The following is a 23,566-nucleotide window of genomic DNA, read 5'->3' on the forward strand; positions in this document are numbered from 1 at the left end:
TGCCCTCGGACCTGTCTCTGTGATCTCACAGGCCCCATCCTCCCGTTCCAATTCTTGTTCGGCACATGACACAACATGTGTCCTCCCCACACCACAGAGGCAGCTGCTGGTGGGCACACGCCTGATGGGGTGTGTGGAGAAGACCACCCGTTGAAACATGCAACAGGACCAACATGCCAGACACCCACTTGGTGAGTGGGCATGACTCCTGGATCACTTGCACCAACCTCATCTGGACAGCGGCACCCGGAGTCCCCCACCAGGGGACTTGGAGCAGGCCTGTGCAGAAACAAGGGACTCCAGCGTTGACGAATGGGGGGCAGGACAAAGAGGTTCTAATCGCCCCAGATGTTCTCAGGTTCTCAGGGTCAGCAGCTGTGAGACCTTCAGCCTGCAGGGCTGAGTTGCAGACACAGCAGGAGGCCGCGGGGCCTGAGCACCTGAGCAGCCCGGGTGGAAGGCTTGGTGTTGAAGGCGGAACCCGTACCGAGTGGTTCCCACCTGCTTGCCAGCAGCACCTCTCACAAAGTTGTGGCTCGCGTGGCCGGGCTCTCAACAGCGTGTCAGACTTACACACGGTCTGACATGGAGGTTACACACAACCACCCTCCCTGGAAAACGCCACTGGAGGCCCCTGCAGGGCACTCAGCTCACAGCCGGGGCCGAGGAGCAGAGGCAGGGGCAGGAGGCCGAGCTGGACCAGGCGCCTCTGTGCCGTGGGTCCCCGGTCATCTCGGCAGGTGGCTCTGGAGTCCAGACTCCCCCATGGCAAACACCTAAACGTCCGGATGAACGCCAGCTAAAAAGGCCCTCGGAGGTCTCCCTTTAGGAAGCATTAGACTGCACCTGCCCGCCGTCCACAGGGGCACCCTTGACAGGGACGGACGGACCAGGACAGCAATTCCCTCAGAGGAGGGCGGCAGGCGCTTCCCCCCCCCCCCCCCCCCCCCCCCCCCCCCCCCGGAGCCCTGGCCTGGTTGGCAGGAGGGGCTGTTCCAGGAGGCGCCTGGGGCCCAGGTCCCCGCCTGCTCCCGCCAGGCACGCCCAGCGCTCAGAAGGATCTCCGCAGGTGGGTCATTTCCTCGGGACCGTGCATCGCCACTTCCTTCCCCTGGTGACCAGCTCAACTCGTGTTCCCACAATGTACACGGAAAATTGTCTATCAAAACGTGAACAGATTCAGATGTCTCTGAAGAGCAGGGGTCCCGGGTCGGGACGCCGGTCCATGTCAAGATTAAGTCCAAGGACATAAGAGGAAAATAGATTCTTTCCCTAGGTGGTATGATGAGATGAAATGTAAAGGAATTTGTACCGAAGCAGCCCGGGCATCAGTGGGGAAAGACAGACAAGTTCATCTGCACTTGGTCAGAGCTGACACGCTTCCCACAAGGGCCCATTTTCTCTTCCTTTCAGGAAAGTAATTTTCACGCTGTATCCACCCAGGACCAGGAAACCGTGGGAGAGAAAGTTCAGCCCCCAGACACTCAGGAAACGGAGAGCAGACATTGCTTTAATCGTTGCCGGTCTATCAACCAGGAGTCACTGACTCAGAAGGGCTGTCCTCTCCTGTGTCTCCCCTGCACCTGGGCCCAGGAGGGGCTGAGGAACACAGCAGTGAATGGAAAGTTCTGGAGCCAGGGGTCTGCTCCCCCCAGAGCCCCCATGGCTGGTGGGAGACTCAACTAAGGTGACGCTGCCCAGGCCCCCGCAGTGTGACTCACTGCTGAGCCCATGAGACCACATGCGTGGATGTGGCTGTACCCCCTCAAGTCAAGGTGCTTGGTGACAATCTACAAGACCTGGTGGCTTGAATGACGTGTTTTGGGTCATTTCCCCACATTGTTGAAGAGTCTGTCTGGTGCTTCTTCAAAACCAAAAGCACAGGCCTCATCTATCAGCGCTACCTTCGCCCCCTCCAACCACGTCCAGCAGAGCCACGTGCTGCCTAGGCCCCGAGGGTTTCCCACCGAGGGTTCCGAGCGGCTGCAGGGCCCTCACAGCCCCCCTTGCTTCCTCCCTGCTTCCTTCAGTAAGACTCAAAGTGAGGTTTCTAATGTGACTGTCCTTAAACATAGGGTGACGCAAAGGAGCTGACAGAATCTAGCATCCCTCCAGGGGCTACCAAGGGACGTCTCTACCTGTGTCTCAGAGCCGCCGCTTCAGGTCCCTGCACACGCCGGACCCTCACTCTCGACGTGGAAGGCCATGCCCCCAGCCTCCCAGTGCTGGGTGGTGACATGTGGGGCCTCTGTCCGGTTTCCTCCCCTCTGGCCTGCCTGGCCCCGGGGGCTGTTTGCCCAGCCCGGCCTCGTCTGGGAGATAACAGCACCCACCTGCACTGGGGAACTGATGGTCTCAGCTCCACCAGCATCTCCAACATATCCCAGCGTCTGGAATCACGATGCCAAAGTCCTGTAGGGCAGCATCCCCCAAGTTCAAGGGCATCGTTTGCTTTTCAATCTCTACAGAGCTCGGTGGTTCTAGCCAGGAAGGGGACCCGGCGTGGGGTTCACCAAGCTCTCCCTGGGTCCCCTGCCTGCCACGCCTGACCCCTGGAGGAAAACGCTGCCGGCAAAACCCGCTTCCTCTGGCAGGTTTAGGTAAAAGAGTTTAAAATCAGAGGATCCTCAAAAGTCTGAGTAAGAACTGGGTTTGATGGGGTGGCTCTGAGGAGGCCACCTGGTCGGCAGACTTCTGGTTGTGGAGGTTTCTGTTTTCTCCCTCGGCCCGCCCTCCCAAGGCAGAGCCTGAGCAGAAACTTGGACTTGATGGGCCAGTCGGGGTGCCCGCCCTACAGGGGTGGAGGCTTTCCTGACCCTGACCTTATCTCTTGTGCCAGATTAAATTGCGGAGTTGGGTTGGGCAGGTTGAAAGGAAAGGCAAGGCACACCCAGGGCCCCATGGGTGGTGGTCGAGGGCCAACAGCCACACGGTGAGCCTGGATTTGCCCTGCTGTCCCTGCACCCGGTGTTGCAGACGGACGGGGTGACTCTGAGGCTGTTCAAACACGATGCGGTTTTGAAGTGCTGATAAACCTACAGCCCCCGCCCAGGGTGTGTCTCCCAGTCGATACTGACAGTGCACTGACCTCCATGAAGAGAGCTGTGGAGACGCCCACGCACGTCCACCCCGGGTCTGAAAGCGCGGTGCTCTGGGCCCCCAGGGACACGGGTCTGCTCTGCTCACTGTCCCCCACCTGGGACAGACACGCTGCAACCTAAATCAGCGAGATCCTTTGCTTTGCCATATTGGAGATAATCCAAATGCAAACGTTCTTCCTCCGTGACCTCAAAAGCTTCCTCACCACAAACTAGATGTAAAACTTCTCCAAGTTTTACACGGAGAAGACACATTTAGTGGTCTTTCTCTCTGAATCAAGGTTCTGAGCCACAGAGGGGTACGGGGCAGACGCACAGTCAGGATTTCCTTGTCTCCCGTGGGGAGGGTGTGGGCAGCCGTCGTGCACGGGGCCAGGCTGCCCAGTGCACCCAGGGCGGAGTCCTCGAAGGACCCCGCTCGGGTCAGAGTTGAATTAAAACTATCCCAAGAAACCTCCTCCCACCAAGGCAGCTGGCTAGCCTTGGGCAAGACCCAGGGTGGCCGGGTTCTCGCCCTTGGAGGGCTTAGATTTGGTGAGGAGACAGTGGACACTAACACCCTTCGGTGGACAGTCACGGTGTGTCCTGACAAGCATGGAGAAATAACTGACGGCCATGTGGCCCGTGAGGCTTAGGCCGGATGCACCCAGGTTGGAAGGATGGGGGATAAGTGGAAGCCCCTCGCCCCGCGCCCCCTCCCGGAGTGCGCCGTTCACATCAGGAGCGGAGACGGACTCGTCAAGGCGCTGACACGCGCCGAATGTTGTCGAGGAAGCCGCGAGGTCCGGGCGCCCCCCTGGAGGCAGGTCTCAGGGCAGCTGTGCCCAGGTTCGTGGGACAGGGAGACCGATGGGCAGAAGGGGATGCCCGCCTGGGACAGGGCCCCTCACAGGCCTCGGCCGTCCTGGAGCTGCGGCCCTGTGGGGCGCCCCCCCTCAGAGATGCCCGGGACTGAGCTGAGGAGCAGGACTAGCAGCCCCTGACCTGACACCGACTTGAGTCAGTGCCCACAGAGACACCCACAGGGGGCCCTCGGGGGTGGGCAGCCCCCACACCCCCGGTGCCCTGGGCACAGTGCTGGCCGGCCGTGGCTGGGGTTCAGGTGGCACAGGACCATATCCACAGCAGGGGGCTTTAATATCAGGGTGGGACCTCAAAACAAGGAGGATTCGGAGAAGAAAAGACAGAGGGTAGTGGACTGAAATCTGGGTCATGCTGTAGGCTCACCTCTGTCCCCCCAGTTTATATGCTGAAGTCCAACCTCCGAACAGGGCTGTAGTTGGTGAGAGGGCCTTTGCCTGGGCGACAGAGGTTTGGCGAGGCCCTGTGGGTGGACCCTGACCCCAAATGACTGGTCTCCTCATGTGAGGCAGCGGTGAGGACAGACACACTCAGACAGGGAGGCTGCCTGCCTGCCACGGAGGCCTCAGGAGGAGCCGGCCCTGCTGGCACCCTGACCTTGGACTTCCAGCCTCCAGGACGGGGAGAGAGAAGCCGGGAGAAGGCTGGGACTCAGTCTCGGCTGAGCTGGGTGGGCAGGAGGGGAGAGGGAGACGCGTGGTTCCTCGGTGGGGGCTGCTTTCCTTGGCGGCCGCGGCTTTCAATTCCAGTTTATCAGTCCTCCCCTGACCAGCACTTCTAAGGTCAGTGATACAGCAGAACAGAAATTTCCAGGCTTTCTTGCCGTCTTTTGTAAGACTAGCCTGCCTGTCTAATTGCTTCGAGAGCATCTATTAATTTCATCACGAGCGCTGACTTAATCAGTGGCCTCATTTGCAATTCTATAAACGCAGAAATCACTTGCTGCTGTCACTCGTTACGGAAGCTTGTCAGCGCCTGTAAACCCGCAACATCTCTCGTGTCACCAGGCTCCAGAAAATCTGCGCGGAGCCAGAATGAACTATGTGGACGCCCCTTCCACAGCCCATTTCAGCCCCCTGTTTAGAATGCCTTGCGATTTGCAGCTGCAGAAAAAGCCAGAAACGACCCTGATGGTGCTTCCGGTGTTTGACTTGGGGATAAAGATTGGACTTTGCTGCCCAGAAAAGAGAGTGTTAGTCAGGTTTCTGCTTGAGGAGAGTGTGCAGGTCTCCTGGGGGCATGTGGGCGGTCCTGCGGGTGGAGAGACAGCCACTCGCCCCGCGGTCCCGGGAGGCCCCCCTGCCCCTGCACCCACAGCTCGGTGCTGGTGGCCTTGGCGGCAAACAGCCAGTTAACTGACATTTTTTAAAAGGATTGCGTGTATTCCTTTGAAATGCATGATGCCTTATTTAAACAAAAAAGAAAGAAAAGGTAATTAAAAAATTAAGCTTGGTTTTGCCGCGGTTTTGCTGCTTGTTTCCATGGAATTTCTCTAAGATAATAGAAAAAGGTCAATCTCATCACTTTCTGACAGTTTAATTTTCAGGATCTTATGACACTACATGCTTGTTTGGGAAATATTTGCCCTTGGATTTCACCCTCCCTTAAGTTGTTTCCATTTCTAAAAAATTCATGTTATTTTATTTCCAGAGGCTTTATAAACCCTGTCCTTCAAGCAAATGAATGTGAGTTTCCTTCTGTGATGCTGAGTTCATTATCAGAGAAGGGTTTGAAAGGATTATCCTGCATTCCACCATGTTTTGCCTTTAAAATGCTCATTTCTGTTCTCCTTACAACAATGCTGACATAGAGGACGGACCATTTTAAAGCATCTTGGAGAAGAAAATGCAGAAAAGCTGACCGCTGACAGGGACACAAACACAGAGGAGGAGCAGAAACACGAGACGCCCGCTGTCCCGCTGGAGGCCCCTGCCTGCTGGCGTCCTGGGCAGAAGCGCCGGGACTCCTCCCGCAAGGCCGCACGGCTTAGGGGAACGCGGTGGAAAGGTTACTATTGTTGTCTTTGGTTGATTTCTTCTGAAGATGCACAGAAGAGAAAGGTCACCCAGCAATGTGCCTAAGCGGGTTTGGAATTCAGCGATCCAACGCGTCTGAAACGCAGAGCAGGGGGTTGATAAAGCCACTCCAGACCGAGAGGAGGGTTAGAAGTGGCCTCTGGAGAGTTCAAAGACGTGGGGTGGGAGTGAGGACAGGACAGAGCGGAGCCCTGAAAACATGGGGCATGTGATGGGCAGGTCCCAGCAGAGATGTCCCATCTGGGGCCCTGGGCCCAAGAGGTTGGCATGTACAGGCGTGCAGCTGGGACATGGACCAGCGACGTGGTGATTTCCTAGTCAGACTTTTTAAAAAAATCCTCACCTGAGGATATATTTATTGATTTTAGAGAGAGAGGAAGGGGAGGGAGGGAGGGAGGGAGAGAGAGAGAGAGAAACACTGATCTATTGCCTCCTGTACTCACCCTGACCGGGAATGGAACCCTGGACCCTTCAGTTTACAAGACGACGACGCTCCAAACAACTGAGCCACACCAGCCAGGCTGAGAGTTTTCCTTTTTTACTCTTAAGTACGTATTCTAGTAAATGTGGTGAAGAATGTTTGATGTTCAGCCAATTGTATCACAAAAGCTGACATTTCCAATCTTCCCCTGAAGTCAGAGGCACAGACTTCCTTCCACTTTTCACCTTCGTGGGTGAGACCGTCTCACGTGCTCTAAGGCCCCTGGAGGCCCGACGCTCAAAGACCCCGCCCGGCCAGGTCTCAAGCCTGCGGTGGGATTCTGCCCACCCGGCCACGGCCACAGTTCCAGACCCGAGCTGCCCCAGGAACCCAGGACCGTCTGCTCTCGGTGAGATGAGTCTGTCATGTGTGCTCGCGCACAGGGTGCTTTCAGACACTTCATCCTCCTCCTCCCAGGCTGGGCTTAAAGGTGCCTCCATTAATCACCAAACCTGCGTCCACCTGAGCTTTGGTCAGTGGTTCTGAGGCACGAGCACCCTCGCCACGCTCGTTCCACTGTCCACCGCCCCGAGCTCAGGCCTGCGCCCACAGGGACCTCCACTCTGCAGAGCCACTTGCTGCCATCCACGGGGAGGCCACCGTTTTATTTCAACTGCAAAGTCAGTTCAGCACCCACTTCTCCTGGGAGTCCTCTCAGACGCCCACCACGCACGTAGGTTAACAGACAGCCACCACCACAGGAAAACGCGAGTTTTAGAGGAGACACGGTAGCACCAGCTTGGCATCAGCTATGCAGAAGTTGCTCCACATAGATGCATTCGCTTCTGGGGTAACTTAGACACACCCACAGAAGCAACACCCAGAGGCTTGTACACGTTATATGGAAGTCTATTTTGGAAAGTACTGCTTGGAACTGCTGCCTGGAGCACAGTAAGATGAACAAACAGCCCTGTATTTTTAACGGCTCGGTCCTCATTTCACGTATCAGCACGGGGCTCTATGGAGCCCGCCGCCGAGACAGGAGGGCTGCGCCTTGCCCTCCAGACGGGCCTGTGGTGCGGCAGGCAGAGCCCCACCTCCGTTTTAGTGCTTTGAGTAAAATCCACTTTCATACCCGGAAGATTCTAGAATCCCGCCAACTTAGGAACACAGATGGCTCACGGACTGCGACAGGCAAGGTGCACTCGGGGACGACACACGTGATCGTTAACAGGGTCTCCTCGGGCCTCCCCGGTGCGAGGCCACTTGGGTGTTGCTGCTGCAGAAACAGCATTTGGCTTCCCAACCACCCCCACAAAGACGGGGAGTTTAGAAAAGACCTCCATCTCTGACTCCCATTACTGTTAGGAGCTGGTAGAAGTCCCTTCTGTTAGCTTTGCTGTTGAAACCCCTCATAGAAGATGACTTTAAAGGCACCAAAGACATGTGTGTGTTGGGTTCTAGTCGGGTCTGAAGCATCCGCCCACCCAGGACAGGGACACACACTTAAAAGAAACCCCCAACAATCAGCTTGTCGGTGTGGCCAGGGTAACCGCCTTCAGCAATGAGAACCCCCCACCGTGGGCCAGGAAGCTGCAGGTGCTCGGGTTTATGAGATGCCGGCAGAGAAAGAAGTCACAGAACACTGAAGCAAAACCGACAGGAGGACGCACACCGGGTATTTGGTCCACTCTGTTGTTTACGGGAACCTGTTTTGCCAAAGTGCGATCTCGTCGCAGGAAGGGCCTGGGGGCCGGCGGTGTGAACTGACCACTGCTGTCTCACAGAAAGTTCCATTGAACTCAGTAAAGACATGAAAGAAGATGCGTGCGGGGCCAATCTGAGTTTCAGGAAAAGAGGAAGAAGAACCTTGTTTTCTCCAGTTTTACTGTGACGAGGACGTGGAACCCTCCCACACTGCTGGTGGGAACGTAACATGGAGCCGCCGCTGTGGACAACAGCGTGGAGGGTCCTAAGTGAAATTAAAAACGGAACTGCCGTACGACCCGGGAACCCGCTTCTGGGCCATCCGTCCTAAAGCAGTAGGACCCCTCTGCCCACTAGAGCTGGGGCACCGGGACACCCACGTGGCTGTCTGCGGGGAATGGGGAAGGAGCCGCGAGAGCCAGCCCTGAGTATGCCTCAGCCTCCACAACTCCTGCCCTGTGTGCCAACAGCCAGGGAGAACCCGGGGCGCTAAAGCTTTGTGAACGGAGGCCGTTGTTTAAAAGCCCAGCTGGGTTAGTTGGCCAGACAGGGCCGTTTCCAGCTCTTTCTCAGTCCAGCCACGGCACAGGGTCCTCCCTTCCCCTGTCCTCATGAGAAAACTGTAACAGTAAGAAATCAGAAGCGGCCATTCCACAACTGACCACGGATTTCAGCCTCAGCGTGGGACAAAGAATAGAACTACTGCATGTGGAGCAAGTCAAGGTTATGAGGAAAGTCACTCTGATTTGTTTTGTACAAAGTTACTTATCGTGCATTTGATAACTGTTCCCTTCCAGAACCTGCCCTAACAGACTGTGGGTCAGGTGCGCAGAGGGTGGGGCCCATGGCCCCCTCATCAGTGTGTTTTCCTGGTGTGTAAAAGACCTGTCCACAGAGCAGGTGCTAAAACTCTCTGCTGAGTGAGCCAGTGAGTGAGTGAAAGACTCAGAGAGAGCGAAGACGGGAGTGAGACACAGATAATGTGACGCCAACCTTACGCCCAGCCAGGCACGAGGAGGCAGAGGCAAGCAAGTCTGCATAATTTAGGCAGCATTGCTTCAAACTAAGAAAAAAGTGTTTGAGAAACTATAGAAGAAAATTTTAAAGGAGAAACAAACGCACAGGTAAGAATTGCCAACACTGACAAAACACAGGGCACAGGGTTTTTTGAAGACATGGCCAGTGGTGGACGTGGGATGGGCGAGCGGGTTCGCTGCATCCACCCCAAGCTGGAGACGTGGAGCGGACGTCCCGGCAGCACCGACTTCAGCTGCAAGTAGCGGGAAAGACCCAGATAACAACGGCGTGGGCAACGTGTCAGACTCGTCTTGCTTGAGTGACCAGTTTCTGCAGCTCCTTCCCCGAATCCCTACCTCTGAATCGCAGCCCCATGCCTTCTCTCCGCAGCCGGTCAGCTCCCCAGCAGGTGAGGCAAGTTTCCAAGGTACCCTCCTATCAGGCAGAGTCTGGAGGGGTACCAGCCTCTGCTGAGGATTTTCCTTCCTTCTGTCCATCCATCCATCATCCATCGATCCACGATCCGTTATCCACTCATCGCCCACTCATCCACATGTCAAACATCCACCCACCCTCAACCCACCCACCGTCCCCCCACGTGTTCATCTGTCTGCCCACCTGTCCGTCCATCCATCTGTCCGCTGACCCACCATCCGTCCCTCATTTACCTCTATCTATCTTGCCCCTTGTCCCCCTCCCCTGCCAAAGAAGGATTTAAAGCTGCTGATTTTCATGCCAAGTCTTTTTGGTAATTCAAAAGCGTACTCTCATTTTCTAATTTTTCAGAGAATAAAATTCTCCCCAGAATGTCTTTCTTCCCATTCTACCCTCTCATGTTTTCTCTTCCCTTTTATCCTGCAAATCCTGTACAGAAAAGCAGGTTACTGAAACGGAAGGCTTCGATGGTGCAGAAGAAAACAGTCTCCCCACCAAAGGCCCAGGGAGCCGGGGCAGTGACCCGACCTCTCTCATGAGCGAGGCTGAGTGTCAATCTGCCCAGTGTTTGTCCCCCACAAGGAACGGAACCCTTTGGTGGCCCGTCAGAGCTCCTCTGAGCCATAACATCTTCAATCACCTGTACTCCACTTGTCCTCATTGTTTTGTTCATTTTGTTTGTAACCTGAGATTCTAAAATAAATTCCTAGTCTGTCAGTAAAGACTTTAGATTAGAGCGCGGGCCTGCGACTCAGACGATCGCAGTTCGATTCCCAGTCAGGGCACATGCCTGGGTTGCAGGCCAGTTCCCTGCAGGCCAGTTCCCAGCAGGGGACGCACAAAAGGCAACCACACATTGTTGTTTCTCTCCCTCTCTCCTTCCCTTCCCCTCTAAAGATAAATAAATAAAATCTTAAAAAAAAAGACTTTAGATTATTTAGAGCAATTATTTAGATTATGCTTTTAGATTATTTGGAGCAAAGGAGAGCGCGAACCAGAGAGTGATCAAGAACGACAATGGCTGTTTTTGAACAACAACTGAAGGTTGAAGGTCAGGGCATGCCCTTGGGCAGGCTAACCTGGAAGCCCTGACGCCACAGAGCCCTCCGTCGGCTCTGAGTCTGGGTTTCGTACCAGCTCCACGTCCACTGGTCTGGGGCCTGTCCCACCCGCTCCCTGTGACTCTCACTGGGCCGCCCCTCACCCATCTACCTATTTGGAGTCCACTTTTAGAGAAGGTACTGCCATTTCCACTTTCCTTTCCAGGGGTTCGTTTTGTTAATTTTTAACTGAAAAGAGCTGGGTTTTTTTTGTCACTAGCGTAGAACATGAGGTCTATTCTTCCCTTTTTGCAATTAAGCAAATAGCTATTTATATGAGTTCAAAATAAATAAACGTTCCTTCTGTTCCAATTGTCTGACAGTCCCCTTGTTAAGCACTAGGGGAAAACTCCATTCACTGGAGCCTGGAAATTAAGACAAAAATAGGCATAACCTGGGATCTGGGCGGAAGAGGAAGGGGAGGATTTGGGGGGGGGGGTGTAGAGGAGGAGGGAAAACAAAAGCCTCGGCTAATAAACCCTCAGTCCCGTCACCGAACACCCCAGGTCTCCTTCCTCACGAATGGCACGAGCAGCTGAAGAGCCGAAGGAGTGAGTCGCCTGCGTGGCCTCTCCCGGCTTCATGAGCCTCGACAAAACACACCACGCAGGCGAGCCTGCTTCACCCTGGAGCAAGAACCACTTCCGAGAAGTCTTTGTTGAGGCCAACATCCCTCAACATCACCGGCTTATCTCGGAATTACCTGCTCCTCTGCACGACACCGACACTTCGGAATCACTGAGGAGGAGGGAGGAGGAGGAAGACAGGTGGGGAGGGGCTCGGTGATGACGTTTCAGCACAAAGAATTGGCAAATACCTGCATTGCACAAGCCAGGGGTTTGTCCCAGGGAATGTGTGTGCGCAAGCGTCACACCACTGCCCCTGGAATCACCCCCGCACACCAGGGCCTGTGCTGGGGCGGAGGAGGAGACGTGGGAGGGGCAGGCTTGAATGCAAAGGGAAGTTCGAGATGTCCCCACTCAGCTCCTGCTGCCCAGGGCAGGAGGGTCCCTGACGCTGGCTGCCCCCACGAAGGTCAATAGGACGAATCCCAATAAACACCCCCCGCCCCCCCCCCGCCCCGCCACCAGATTAGCAGACAAAATGGTTCCCATGGCAACGACCGGACAAGAGAGTTGCTTGCGTTTGGCGTTAATTTAGACTCTTTTCCCCAGTCCCCTTGGAGCCAGTTCTGTGAAACACAAGTGCTCGCAGGCTCCCTCCTCGAAGGCGTCCTTTGAAACCCCATCCAGTGTGTGTTGACGCTGAGCCAATTAGCGGGGAGAGAATTGGGTGGATCGCAGAGAAGCTGGCGAGACTGTGTTTACCAATTAGTTTTTTTTATGATGCAAATGCGGCGCAGCTTGCAGCAGGAATAAAAGCTGGCTGCCTGAATATGAAACTGTTAATTGCATTTTCGGAGGCACCGCTACAAGGTGAAACTAATCATGCAGACGATGGCCGAGCGGCACCACCCGCAGGGCCCTGCTGGGTCCTGTCACCGGGGTGTGTGGAAAAGCCCCCACGCGTCTTCGCGGGGAGGGGAAGCGCAGCCTTTGGCGTGACCTTCCAATTGGAAAGGAGGGAAAGTGTGTTTTGGTGGGAACCAGTATAAAGATTAATTTTCACTTAAACGAGATTAGTGATGTTAACAAACACTCTGGCAAAGGGCAGGATACTGCTTCTTGAAATACTGTGTTTTGGGTTTTTTTTTTTTTTTTGCTTTAAGGTGATAGAAAGGTGCACTCGCAAACAAACGCGAGCTCATTCTGACAAGGGCGGTGCACACGCTGAATGGGCTCGTTAGAGAAGAAAGGGTCCTGATAATTAGCCACAGTTGATTTTCTCAACTAGAAACATCAAACAAAGCGGAGTCCTAGAACAAGGGAGCCGAGAGGCGGAGTGGTGTGGACGGCCAGGCAGCCTGGCTGGGGCCCGGGGAGGACCACCCAGGGTGGGCAGGGCCGCGGGGTGGGGCACAAAGGGCTCCTCGGTCTCGGGGCTGCGTGGGGGGAAACAAGTGCTGCGGGCACTGCCCAGTCGTGGAGCCTGGGGCTGAGCCCGCAGAGCGGTTCTGGAGCGGTGCGGTCACTTTGGGGGAGGTTTGGTTTTAACGTCCCCCATAAGCATGCACGTTCCTTTCCTCATTTCTGTATTAACGCCCCCGATTCTGCTTAAATTCATGTTAAAACACATGGACAAGGATTGAGGAACAAGCTGGCAGCTGCAGAAAGAGCAGGGTAAGAATAGGGGACCCTGTGCCCTGGGCAGGCAGCCAGTCCTGCAGAAGCCCCTCAGGGGTCTCGGGAAGTCCGTGCAGGGACGTCCCCAGGCTCCTTCCTGATAAACCTGTCACTCCCCTGGCATTTCGGGTTGGGGGCTCATGACACTGGTCCCTCAGCTGGAAGGACATGGGGCCACCGCTGCGGCACAAGCCCTGGAATGGACAGTGTCGGGTGGCTTCTACGTGGTAGGCTCACAGCGCCACTTGAGCTGAAGGTGCCCTGACACCTGTTCCCATCCATCCCCACGGCCCCCAGACTTCTCGAGGTGGAACTGGCAAATAACACTGCAGTCCACCTGATGCCAGTCCCCCCGAGGCGTGCCGAGTGACGGCTGGACACGTGCGCACTGTGACAGGAGTTCCCACTGACGAGCACCCCCGCCCCCGGGAGAGCTGCCCCTCCTCCTGTTTCCTGGCGGGAGCAGTGAGGCTCCCGCCGAGCTGTGCCCAGTGCAGAGCACAGAGTCACCGACCCCCCCCCCCTGCATTCACGATGCGCATGGGTCCTCGGACCTGCAGACGGGGCTCACTTGTAGGAAGGGCCCTGGGGATGGCTGTGAAGGCTGCCCGCCGCACCACAGAGAGATAGGGGGTCTTTGTCCCCACTTCCCATCACAGAGCCCCTAAGGCCCTCGGATTTCCGGGTGGAAAGGACAAAACGGGCACCAGTCTCAGGGGATGATTTGTAGCCCCACAGCCCCGGGAGAGTGAGCGATAGGGTGGGGCTCTCGGGGGAAGGGGCCACACACGCCTGCTCAGGACTTGCACGGGATTCTTTCTGGAAGTCTGCCTGCCTGTCTTCTGTACTCAGGGGTCGGTGAGATGGAATCGCGCCATCACGCACAGCACGTCGTGCCAGGCACAGAGAAACCGCGTGTTTTACTCTGCAGGCGGCGGCTGGTGTGGCGGGCACCACAGCAGCACACCTCGGTCCCTGGGCCACGGCTGCCCTGCAGTTCCTGTGCTCTGCCCGGGTTTGCTCAGCCCAAACGAGCAGCACACACCTGCTCTTGGGGGCCGATGAGGCCTGAGAGGCGGGCAACGCGCTGAGACAGACCCGTCGACGCCGAGGTGCCACACTTCCCAGGCTCTGTCCTGAGCTCTCCTCCAGCTTCTGCAGCCACCCAGTCCCTGTGGGGACACTGGAGCCTATTCTGATCTCAAGGAAGGACGGGTCCCTCCTGAGGTAAAGCCGCAGCAACGCCTGTCACGGTGGTGAGAGAACCGTCTGTGCCAAATGCCACCCCTGGGGGTAGAGTGTCCCATGAACGAGTGCGGGAAGAGGGGCTTTCAAGCTGCTTTATGTTTGCTTTCAAAGTGGAAAAATAGAGCAACAATGCATATTTGGGAACTGGGAGACTAATTCTTTTTCTGATTTGAAAAAAATGAAGGACAAGCAAAGAGGATCTTTTGTAGGAGTGGAATTCTCAGTGCGCTTTCAAAAGGTGTTTTAATCCTCCGCGCATGTTGCTCTTCATTTGATGAACAAGAAATGAAACAGAAGAAAAGGCTGGGAGCCACGGAGCGCGGCCGAGTCGGGAGAACTGCCTGCGTCTCGTAGGCGGCTGCTTCAGTGCGATGTTTCAAGTGTGTTAATTATCGCCAGAGCCAAACTGCAGATGGGAAGGCCAGCTTTGAAGCCACAGCCCTGAATGTGTGGACGCCTTTGAAGTTCCTCTTCCCTTCATTCCCGGCCCTGACGTGGGAGGCGCCACAGCAGTCCTGCTTCCACCTTCCAGGGACCCTTGGGTGTTGCCCCCCTGAGAGGAGCAGTAGGGCCACCCCTGCCAGGGCTGCTCGGGGATGGGGGTACCTTCAGAACCCTGACCCTGTGTGGGAAGGGCTCCCAGGATGGACACCCCAATTGGTGTGTGTCCTGGTGGCTTTTAGGGCAGCAGAGTCTGGTGTGACACCCTGCGGAAGCAGGTCCTCTGCCGGCTCTGGGGGGACCGGGAGAGAACCCAGGGCCCAACGTGGTGGACGTGGTTGCAGTGGGCACCCACGCCATCGTTCGCAGGCAAAGGGCTTCCCATGGGACACACCTGAACTCGGGCAGGAATGTGATTCAGTGTCACCTTGGTCAGGCCACATAACCCGTGACTATCCTCAGCTCCCAGTGGGACACATGAACAGACTCATAAACCACTTATTTGTATGCATATAAAATATAGCTCCATGAGTCATACTGTGACTTTAAAAACATCCTCACCGAGAATGTGTTCATTTATTTTAGGGGGGAGGGGAAGAGAGAACATCAGTTGGTTGCCTCCCACATGTGCCCCTACAAGGGAGCGAACCCGTGACGTTTTGGTGCACAGGGTGATGCTCCAACCGACTGACCCACCCAGCCAGTGCCACTGTGTCTTTGAGACAAGGCCCTGTGAACGTCTGTGGTCTAAAATTTTTACCAGAATAACCCTCTCCAAACTGTCACTGGCACATGGACCAAGACACCAGCACCACACACAGGCAGGCCTGGCAATCCTGCGGCCCTTGGCTTCCCTGGGGTGTGGGGCATGCGCCAGAGCAACGCCACGGCCATGGCTGGGGTGCTCCAGGTGCCAGGGTCGCCTCCAACGTAATGTCAGAAGCCACGGTTGTTTCTAGAGGAAAACAGTGAAAAGGGAAGCGTGAAAAGTTTCTGTCCTGAGAGATGCTGTGGAGGAACAGGAAATCGGGGGATGAGGTTAGTGTGGAGAGTCTGGGGTGTTTGACAGAAGCCACATCAGTCCTGTGTGTGCTCATGTGTGTACAGGTGTGTGTGGGGGGGTGAGAACACTCAGCACCTTTGAAGAACAGGACATGTTATTAACTGCAGTCCCCAGGCTGGACACCGGCCCCCAGAAAGCCCCTCCTGACGCTCTGAGCAGCGTCTGCCACCTCCCTGAGCCCCGGCCTCTGGCCACTGCCGTTCTACTGTCCCTGTGACTCATTTTCCCCTAGTTTCCACACAGAAGTGAGGTCAGACAGTACTTTCCTTTCTGTATCTGACTCATGTCACTTAGCATAAGGCTCTCAAACTTCACCTACATTGTGGCAAATGGCAGGACTTCCTTCTTTTCACGGTTGAGTCATTTCCCAGTGTGTGTGCATGCGTGTGCATTTGCTCACACGTCTTCTTCATCTGCTGCAGACACCTAGGTTGTTCCACGTCTTGGCTGTTGCCAGTGCTGCAATAAACGTCGGGGTGCTGCATCTCCATGACAGAGATTTTATTTCTTTTGAGTAAGTACCTAGAAACACTGGACCACATAGTATATCTATTTTTAGTTTTTAGGGAAATCGGTGTCAAAATGAAGACGTGCCCTGGCTGGTTTGGCTCAGTGGATTGAGCACCAGCCTGCAAACCATAAGTTTGCCGGTTCAGTTCCCAGGCAGGGCACATGCCTGGGTTGTGGGCCAGATCCCCAGTAGGGGGCGTGTGAGAGGCAACCACACATGGATGTTTCCCTCCCTCTCTTTCTCCCTCCCTTCCCCCTCCCTAAAAACAAATAAAATCCTTAAGAAAAACAAAAGGAAGGCATATTAAAAGGCATCATCAGACACCAAGGTCCAGAAGCTGGACGCGTGGTCTGCAGGCAGACTTTACACCCGGACAAACCAGGCGAGCACTTCCCAATGTCTAGGAGGATCCGAGGAGAGACACCCGAGCACGCGGAGTCTGCCCTCACGCCGTACGGTTAGCGCCCTCCCTGCGGCCTGTGGGTGAGGGGCAGTTCTGGTCAATCACATGGCGGTCCGAGGGGAGCCACCGCACAGTGAAGCAGAACACGCCAGCACCGAGCGAGCGCTGGGACACAGGCACCGGACCACTGGGGGTGCTGGGCGGCACTCCTGCACACACACAAGCCAGATCAGAAAGAAGTGATGGACCCACGCACTGCACCTAACGCTGAATCTAACGCTTCCAGTCCCGCCCGCTGCTGTTAACGTCTCGCCACACCGTCTCGCCACGAATTCTGCTGTGCCATCTCAATTTCCTGGTGGACAGGGACCCGGCGGGCTCGGCTGGCACCTGACATACACTGTGGGGTCAGAGCCCTGGCTGTGCCACGGGCCGTGGCAAGGGGCTCAGCTGTCAGTGTGTGGGGAGGGAGAACGGCTTCTGGAGTCTACGCTGGCGTCGGGAAGCAGGTCTCCATGGCTTACTGTTGGCGAGCCAATGCGAGTGCGTCTGTGTCACACTCCGAGAGGACGGTGGGCAGGTTTCGCCATCCACCCATTCTATGTTTCGGTTCGAAACAAAATACGTTCATGAGGGCTCTAGACTCCAGGGCAGAGACAGGAATGTGGGGGTGTGAGGGCGTCGGGGGAGAGAGGGGAGACCCCCCGGTCTGAGTGAACAGTGCAGGGTGTGAACGCCCGGGGCAGACAAGTCCTCACCCTCCCTGCTGACGTTGTCATGTGTCCAGTCCCACGGGGACAGGGATGCCTGACATGCAAGGGAGGCTAACTTTTTCAGCAGACATGGTCATCAGCACAGCCATGTCCCCACCTGACCCAGGCATCTGGGCAGCAGACACCACCGAGGACAGGCCACCCGTGTGGACCGAGCGGTGTCACCGCTTGAGCTGCGCCCAGGGAGGGGGAGCTGGCATTCACCCCCCTGCCCACACACCTGCGTGCCGAGTTCCCAGTGCCCTCATCCACAAGAGCAGCTGCCTGGAGGTGGAGCAGAGGTCGTGGAGGGGGACTCAGAAAAAAGCTGCCACTCTCTCACAGAGACACTGGCCAAGAGTCGGAGTCTGAAGCTGGGGGGAGGCGCCCCTCAAGGAGCAGCAGGTAACCCCTCTGGGAAGGGACAGGTCAGGCCTGTGCAGGAGCCCGAGGTTGCACCGGCTCCTGGTTCGCCCGGCCCCACAGCCATCCAGTCCCCCAACAAAAGCCGGGCTCACACTGCTGAGGACCAGGTGAGAGGGAAGAAGGGGGCTTCTGCGCATGCCTGGGGGAGGGATGGAGAGAGACGTCTGTCCCCCGTGTCTCTGCAGAAAAGCTGTCGGTGGGAGACCCCCTCGCACAGGGGCTGTCATGCCAGATGAGCTGAGTAGGGGATGGAGCCGCAGCCTCGGACCCAGGGACGGTCCGGGGCCTGGACATTGAGACGGTTTCAGAGGTCGTGCCAGGCAGCAGAGTTAACGCAGGGCGACACCCCCTGCAGGGCTCCCAAGGTTTCCCAGGCACCGCTCACCCTAGGTGACCAGCGAGTTCACGGCTCGCTGGTGTTGGACTTCCAGCAAGGAGCCAAAGACCGGAGTGTGAACGTGCGACTGTGACAGCGAGGGAAAGGTGAGAAGACTTAGTCTAAGTTCCTTCCTCTAAAAGCACGGCCTGGGGGGCGATCGGAGGGAAACACTTAAAATAATGGAGGGACACGAGGGCGGGTCCAACCACCGCCACCAGAAACTCTGGGGCTCCTGTGGCCGCAGGTGCAGTTAGACTGCGGGGAGGGGAGGGTGCGGTTAGGGTGAAGTTTTACTTCCACAAACACAAGTGCCATGGCCACGCTTTTCTGGTAAGACTCCTCTGCTTGGGGCCTCACAAACTGTCCGGGGAGGCCTCACGCTTTTCTCTTCACCATCCGACTGTCCTCAGCAACGCCCCCACCCCCGCAGCTCAGAGGATGCTGAGCCCTCACGTCTGCCCTCCCTCCGTCATGGAGGCGGAAGACGGGGGCACGGGTGCTTCTCTGGCTGGGGGAGCCCCGAAGCCGGCCAGGGCCCCTGACATCAGAACCAATGCAGGCAGCAGCACCGGTGCTCCGAGCTCTGACTGAGACGCGAAACGGCCACCTCCACGAGGAAGCAGCGGCTGGTTGTCCTCGTGTTCATTAAAATGTCACCAAACTGCACAGATCATCGCCCCATGACTGTCCAGATGTGGAGGCCCAGCCCAGTTCATCGTCATCGAACTGGACCAGCGGCCGTCCCCCGTGCGCAGCCAGAACCTTTAAGACGTGTGATGCCCGCCTCTGCATCGGGCACACTGGCCTCTGCCCTCAGGCTGTCAGATTAAAACCTAACAGCAGCCCTCAACTCGAACGCACCAAAATCATGCTGTTTTTGTCAGGTCGGCAAAGCTGCGTTTCTAGGTGTGCCACAGAATCTTAGGAGTTAGCCTGTGCGCCATGAGGTGAGACGGCTGGGACTCGCTGACCTTGGGCGTGGACACTCACCTCGCTGCAAACAGGTGCCCTCCAACAGTCGGCAGCCTCAGTGACCACTGCGGGTCCTTGGGGTGGGAGCTTGGTCGTGAAGGCGGCGAGACTTTGTGCCGTTTTACGCCAGAGGGGAGCACATCCCTGCCTTCTCCTGCGAACAGCCCAGTCTGAGCCTGCTTTCTCACGCTGGCGGTGGCAGGCAGACGAGGTGTGGCAGTGTGCACACTGCGTTTGGGGTAACACGCACCAGCGCGCAGCAGCCTTCACTCGGCCACACCCTGTGGCGAGGACACCCCTTCCAGAGCCACCTTCCGGACCCACGTTCCTTCCTGCCTGTGAGGTGTCCCCCGGGGCTCAGCACCCCAGTCTCTGCCTTCCTGTCCCTTCCCGCACCTCCGCACGTCAGGCTTGGTCTTCACGCAGAAGGGAGTCCAGGGCAGGACGGGCACCCCCGCACCTCCCGCCCCAGCCCAGAAGCCTGAGGTCTCGCATTCAGCGCACAGTGCGGTGGTCTGATCCACTCACGGCCCACCTACACTCTCCACACACAACAGGCCCCACCCGCGAGAAGAGAGGCTGTCGCCAGCATGGCCGCCTGCAGAACTCAGGTGAGAGGGACGGCACTGTAAGGGTGTCACACATGAGGGTGTGGGGCACACGGACTGGCACACGGGACGCAGCTGTGAGGGCCCACCACCCAAGGGCCCCGTGCCCCCGTCTTTCCTTCCTCGCCGGGCTCCAGGGCCACCCCGTGGAGCATGACGATTGGCCTCGGCTGACAGGGAGGGAGCTGGAGCTTGAAGAGACCGAGTGGGGCGTCTGCCGCCACAGCCACAGACCCTGGGACTTGGCTCTGGGTGCCGCCCCCCGACCCTGCTGTCTGTCCGGCCCCATTCAGCTGTCCTGAGCCAGCGGAACAGACACGAGACAAGTCTGGGAACCTCCGTCACATGGGGCAACCGGCTACAGCCCGTCACCAAAACAGGACACAGGTGTTGCCTCCAGTCAGGACGCTGTCCTGCCCTCGGCTGAAAAGACAGGGCTGCCCAGCTGGGTTCAAAGTCGCCCAGTGGAGCCCGTGGTGTTCTTTCTGCGGACTCGCACGTGCTGTGGTCGCCTCTGAGGTGCGTGGTCCCACAGCGCAGGGTCTACAGGGTCATCCGGAAGGTGAGCTGGGTGCGCCCCGCCCACGTTTCCTTGTGGAGAGGCACTCGGGGGCCAGACGGGCAGCCTCGCCCTGAGTTAGCAGGTTCGTTTTCAGGGACAGGCCGCCGGAGCCAGTGCCTCCCGGTGCCAGAGGAAAATGTGCGCAGCAGACGGAAAGGTGGCCTCACTGACCAGCGGGGGCTGCTGAGGGCGGCCCTCCCCACAGACCGGGGTTTCCTGCCTTCGTGCCGGGAAGCATGCGGGTCCCACCTGGGCCAGGGGACCGCTCGCTGATCCGATTGGCTCAGCACGGCTGCCGCTCGTTCTGGGTGCGGATGAGCGTCCGCAGGGTCCACACGCACACGCCCGCCTGGGAGCTACAGGTGTAGCCGTGTTCAGGCCGCTGCCCGGGGTCTGCGTGAAGCAGCCACGGAAAGTCCTCATCCTGCTCTGCTGCCTGTTGGTTGCCATGGGGACTGGGGTGCGTGGGAATCCCAGAAGACAGCTGACAGGCATCACAGCCTCCCAGCTCAGACAGGCCTGCAGAGGAGGGTGGTGGGACTCTGGTCCCCTGGCTTGGGGTCACACGGGCTCCCAGGTGGCCCCCGGCTCCTCCCTCACGCTGTCATGAAGCAATGTCTTTAAAAGCTGCCCCGTAGCCCATGGCCCTGTGTTCGAAAGGAGCCACCCCCTGTTTGGCCACAAAGGCACTAAGATCTCATGCTAAGGTGACAGGAGCAAGGAGAAATGTCATTTGCGCCCAGAGTTACGATGGCTGTGGAAACAATGACATCCCTGGGGTCTCAGAAGGACTGATGTTCCACATGCCTGCTAAGCAGAGGAGCAAAGGGCCCACACAGCCAGGGGTGGCTGCTGAGAGTCCCTGAAAAGCCCAGGGACGTCCCCATCGCTGGACATGGCTGTCACCCGAGATCCCCACGTGCTGTTAACCTCCCAGTACGAGCAGCTGTCACAGCCACTGAAGGGGAACCAGCTGCGCCCCGACGCCTGGGCTGGCCCGAGGGGGCTGTGGTCTCGGACTGCAGGGAGGGGCCGCTCTCAGTGAGGACCAGCTCCCCGAGCCACAGGACTGAGCCACTCACCCGACACACAGCAGTCCCCCAGACCGGCATTTCCACACCTTCAGCATATGCGCCTACTCTCAGCGAAGGGGGAGCTGGACTGAGGCCGGGGGGCCGGGCCACAGCTCTGCCTAGGCAATGGGTGCTTTGGGGGGACACATGCCTCTCCAACGAGAGTCTTCAGATAGCACTGACACCTCTTCGCCTCCCGGTGCCTCACGGGCCCCAAAGGCCGTCTCTAGGCCCCCTGAATGCATGCCCCCGAGTGGTCCTGCTGTGGCAAACACCCTCCACCTGCTGACCAGGCAGAAAGGACCCATGTCCCAGCTTCTTCCCACTTCCATCGCCGGCACCCAGATTCCCTCCTGCTGGCTCCTTGCCAGCCCCCTTCCACCATCCCCATCTGTGTCCCGGTGTCCCCATCCCCCACTGATGACCCACAGGTTTCTGCACCGTTCTGTCAACGCCCCTCTAGCCATCACCCATTTCTGAGTGTCCAGAAATGTGCGCACTGAAATGCAAGCTCTGGCCCATACCCCTCACGGGAAAAAGGGGACAAGGAGAAATCACCGCAGCCTCCCCTCCAGATGCTTCCCCACTCCCCCTCTGGGGTTGGGGTGGAACTCGCACATTCCCCTGTCCCCAGGGTCTGTCCAGTGCAGGGCTCCCTGGCATCGTGTGGGACTGAGCACATGCAGAGAACAGGCTGGGAGGGATGTGCTTGGGGGGAGGGAGAGGGGTGACGAAGGAAGGAGGGGACTGGGAGGCCTGCCTCCCCCTCCTGGAGGAGAGCGTGGCCAGAGCCCTCATAGCGCCAGGCCCCTGGAGGCCTCGGTGGGCTCTGCCCGGAGCCACAGACCCGAATACCCGCCGCCCTCGCCCCGCCAGTGCCGCCCCAGCAGCACTGCCCTTGCTGTGCCCTTGGGGAACGGGGTTCCTTGGGTCCTTGGCAGGTCCTGCTGTGTGCGGGGCACTGAGAGAAGGGACCCCGACCTCGAACTATGACCAAGCCCCACATTCCCGCCGGAGCCTCCCTCCTGTGTCACGTCACAGTCGCCACAGATGGGACTGAGGCCAGAGCCTGGAGTCCAGTGGGGAGCCGGAGGCCAGACCCGCCCGTCCACGCCGGCGCGGCCACCTGCACCTGGGCTTCACCTGCGAGCACTGCCCCTGCCGCCCCTGGAGCCGTATTAACTGACTTGCTACCATCTCCCCCACAAACATCGGCATGCCAGGGAGAGGTTGAATCCTTTCCACGCCCTCCCTGGGGTGTGCGTGTGCACACACATAGGTGTGCACGTGTGTGCATGCACATCATGTCAAAACAGCTTTACCTGCTGCCTTCGCCACGTCCGCTGTCGTCACGTTCTGGATGTTGGGGCTCACTCTGAAGGTCACTACCGGTCCCAGGACACTGGAAGAGATCGTTCAGAAGGGCGTCAGGGCAGCCTCTGCAGGAGTGAGGGGGCAGCACAACACGGACCCAGACATGTGCACCCACCCCATGTGTGACCTCTGCCGGGTCTCCGTGTTCCACACGTGCACCCAGGACCACCGCCCCCACTCGTGAGCACGTTCTTGACACCGTGAGTCTTTGTTTCCACGCTCCAGCGATTCCACTGAGTGGCTCTGCTTGTGTAGAGCCCCCGGCGGGGCGCCTACGAAAGACTCAGCCCCAACAGCCCACCCCACAACAAGCAGATATTCTGCAAAGGAAGAAATCTGTTATGGAAACGGGTTTTAGTATCTGGTCCCCAAGGGGGCAGAACGAATCAAATGCAGAAAGCAAAGAGACGGGCATTTAAAAAATCTTTTTGACAGCAACTGTTTAAAAAACTCATCAAAGTTGTCAGGAAACATTCACTATAAAGATAACTGGTAGGGAATTGACAGACAGGAATTACTCAAAATCCAAAGCTTTTAAACACTGCGTTGAGCCCGACTGGAAAAACACATCACTTGTTAACAGTTTGACTCGTCGGAAGGCCTCGTACACTTTAGAAACAGGTGTCACCTGTGTGGTGACCTCCAAGCTGAGCGGGACTTTGGGGTCGGCCCTGCAGGCAGAGGAGCCCCGTCCACAGAGAGCAGCTCTTCACAGCCCGACCTCCTCAAACGTCCCACCTGGGAAACTCCCTCGAGGGTGCCTGGCCTGGGAAGGAACCCGCTTCGGGTGGAGAAGGCCGCCGTCCTAGGAGGCTGGTGGCTCCGGGTTCCTCTGA

At 57.5% G+C, this 23,566-nt stretch overlaps 1 protein-coding gene across 1 annotated transcript in view; it reads right to left on the reverse strand.

Annotated features, from left to right (window-relative positions):
- Positions 1-23,566, reverse strand: part of PTPRN2 (protein tyrosine phosphatase receptor type N2) — a 385,188-nt gene that overhangs the window by 162,817 nt on the left and 198,805 nt on the right. The window contains exon 11 of the mRNA XM_037049518.1: positions 22,679-22,758. Coding sequence (XP_036905413.1) covers positions 22,679-22,758 — 80 coding nt within the window. The remainder of the gene's footprint in view (positions 1-22,678; positions 22,759-23,566) is intronic.

Source organism: Sturnira hondurensis, unplaced genomic scaffold (genome assembly GCF_014824575.4).
Source record: "Sturnira hondurensis isolate 20B ecotype Veracruz unplaced genomic scaffold, ASM1482457v3 Scaffold0006496, whole genome shotgun sequence".
Lineage (NCBI taxonomy): Eukaryota > Metazoa > Chordata > Mammalia > Chiroptera > Phyllostomidae > Sturnira > Sturnira hondurensis.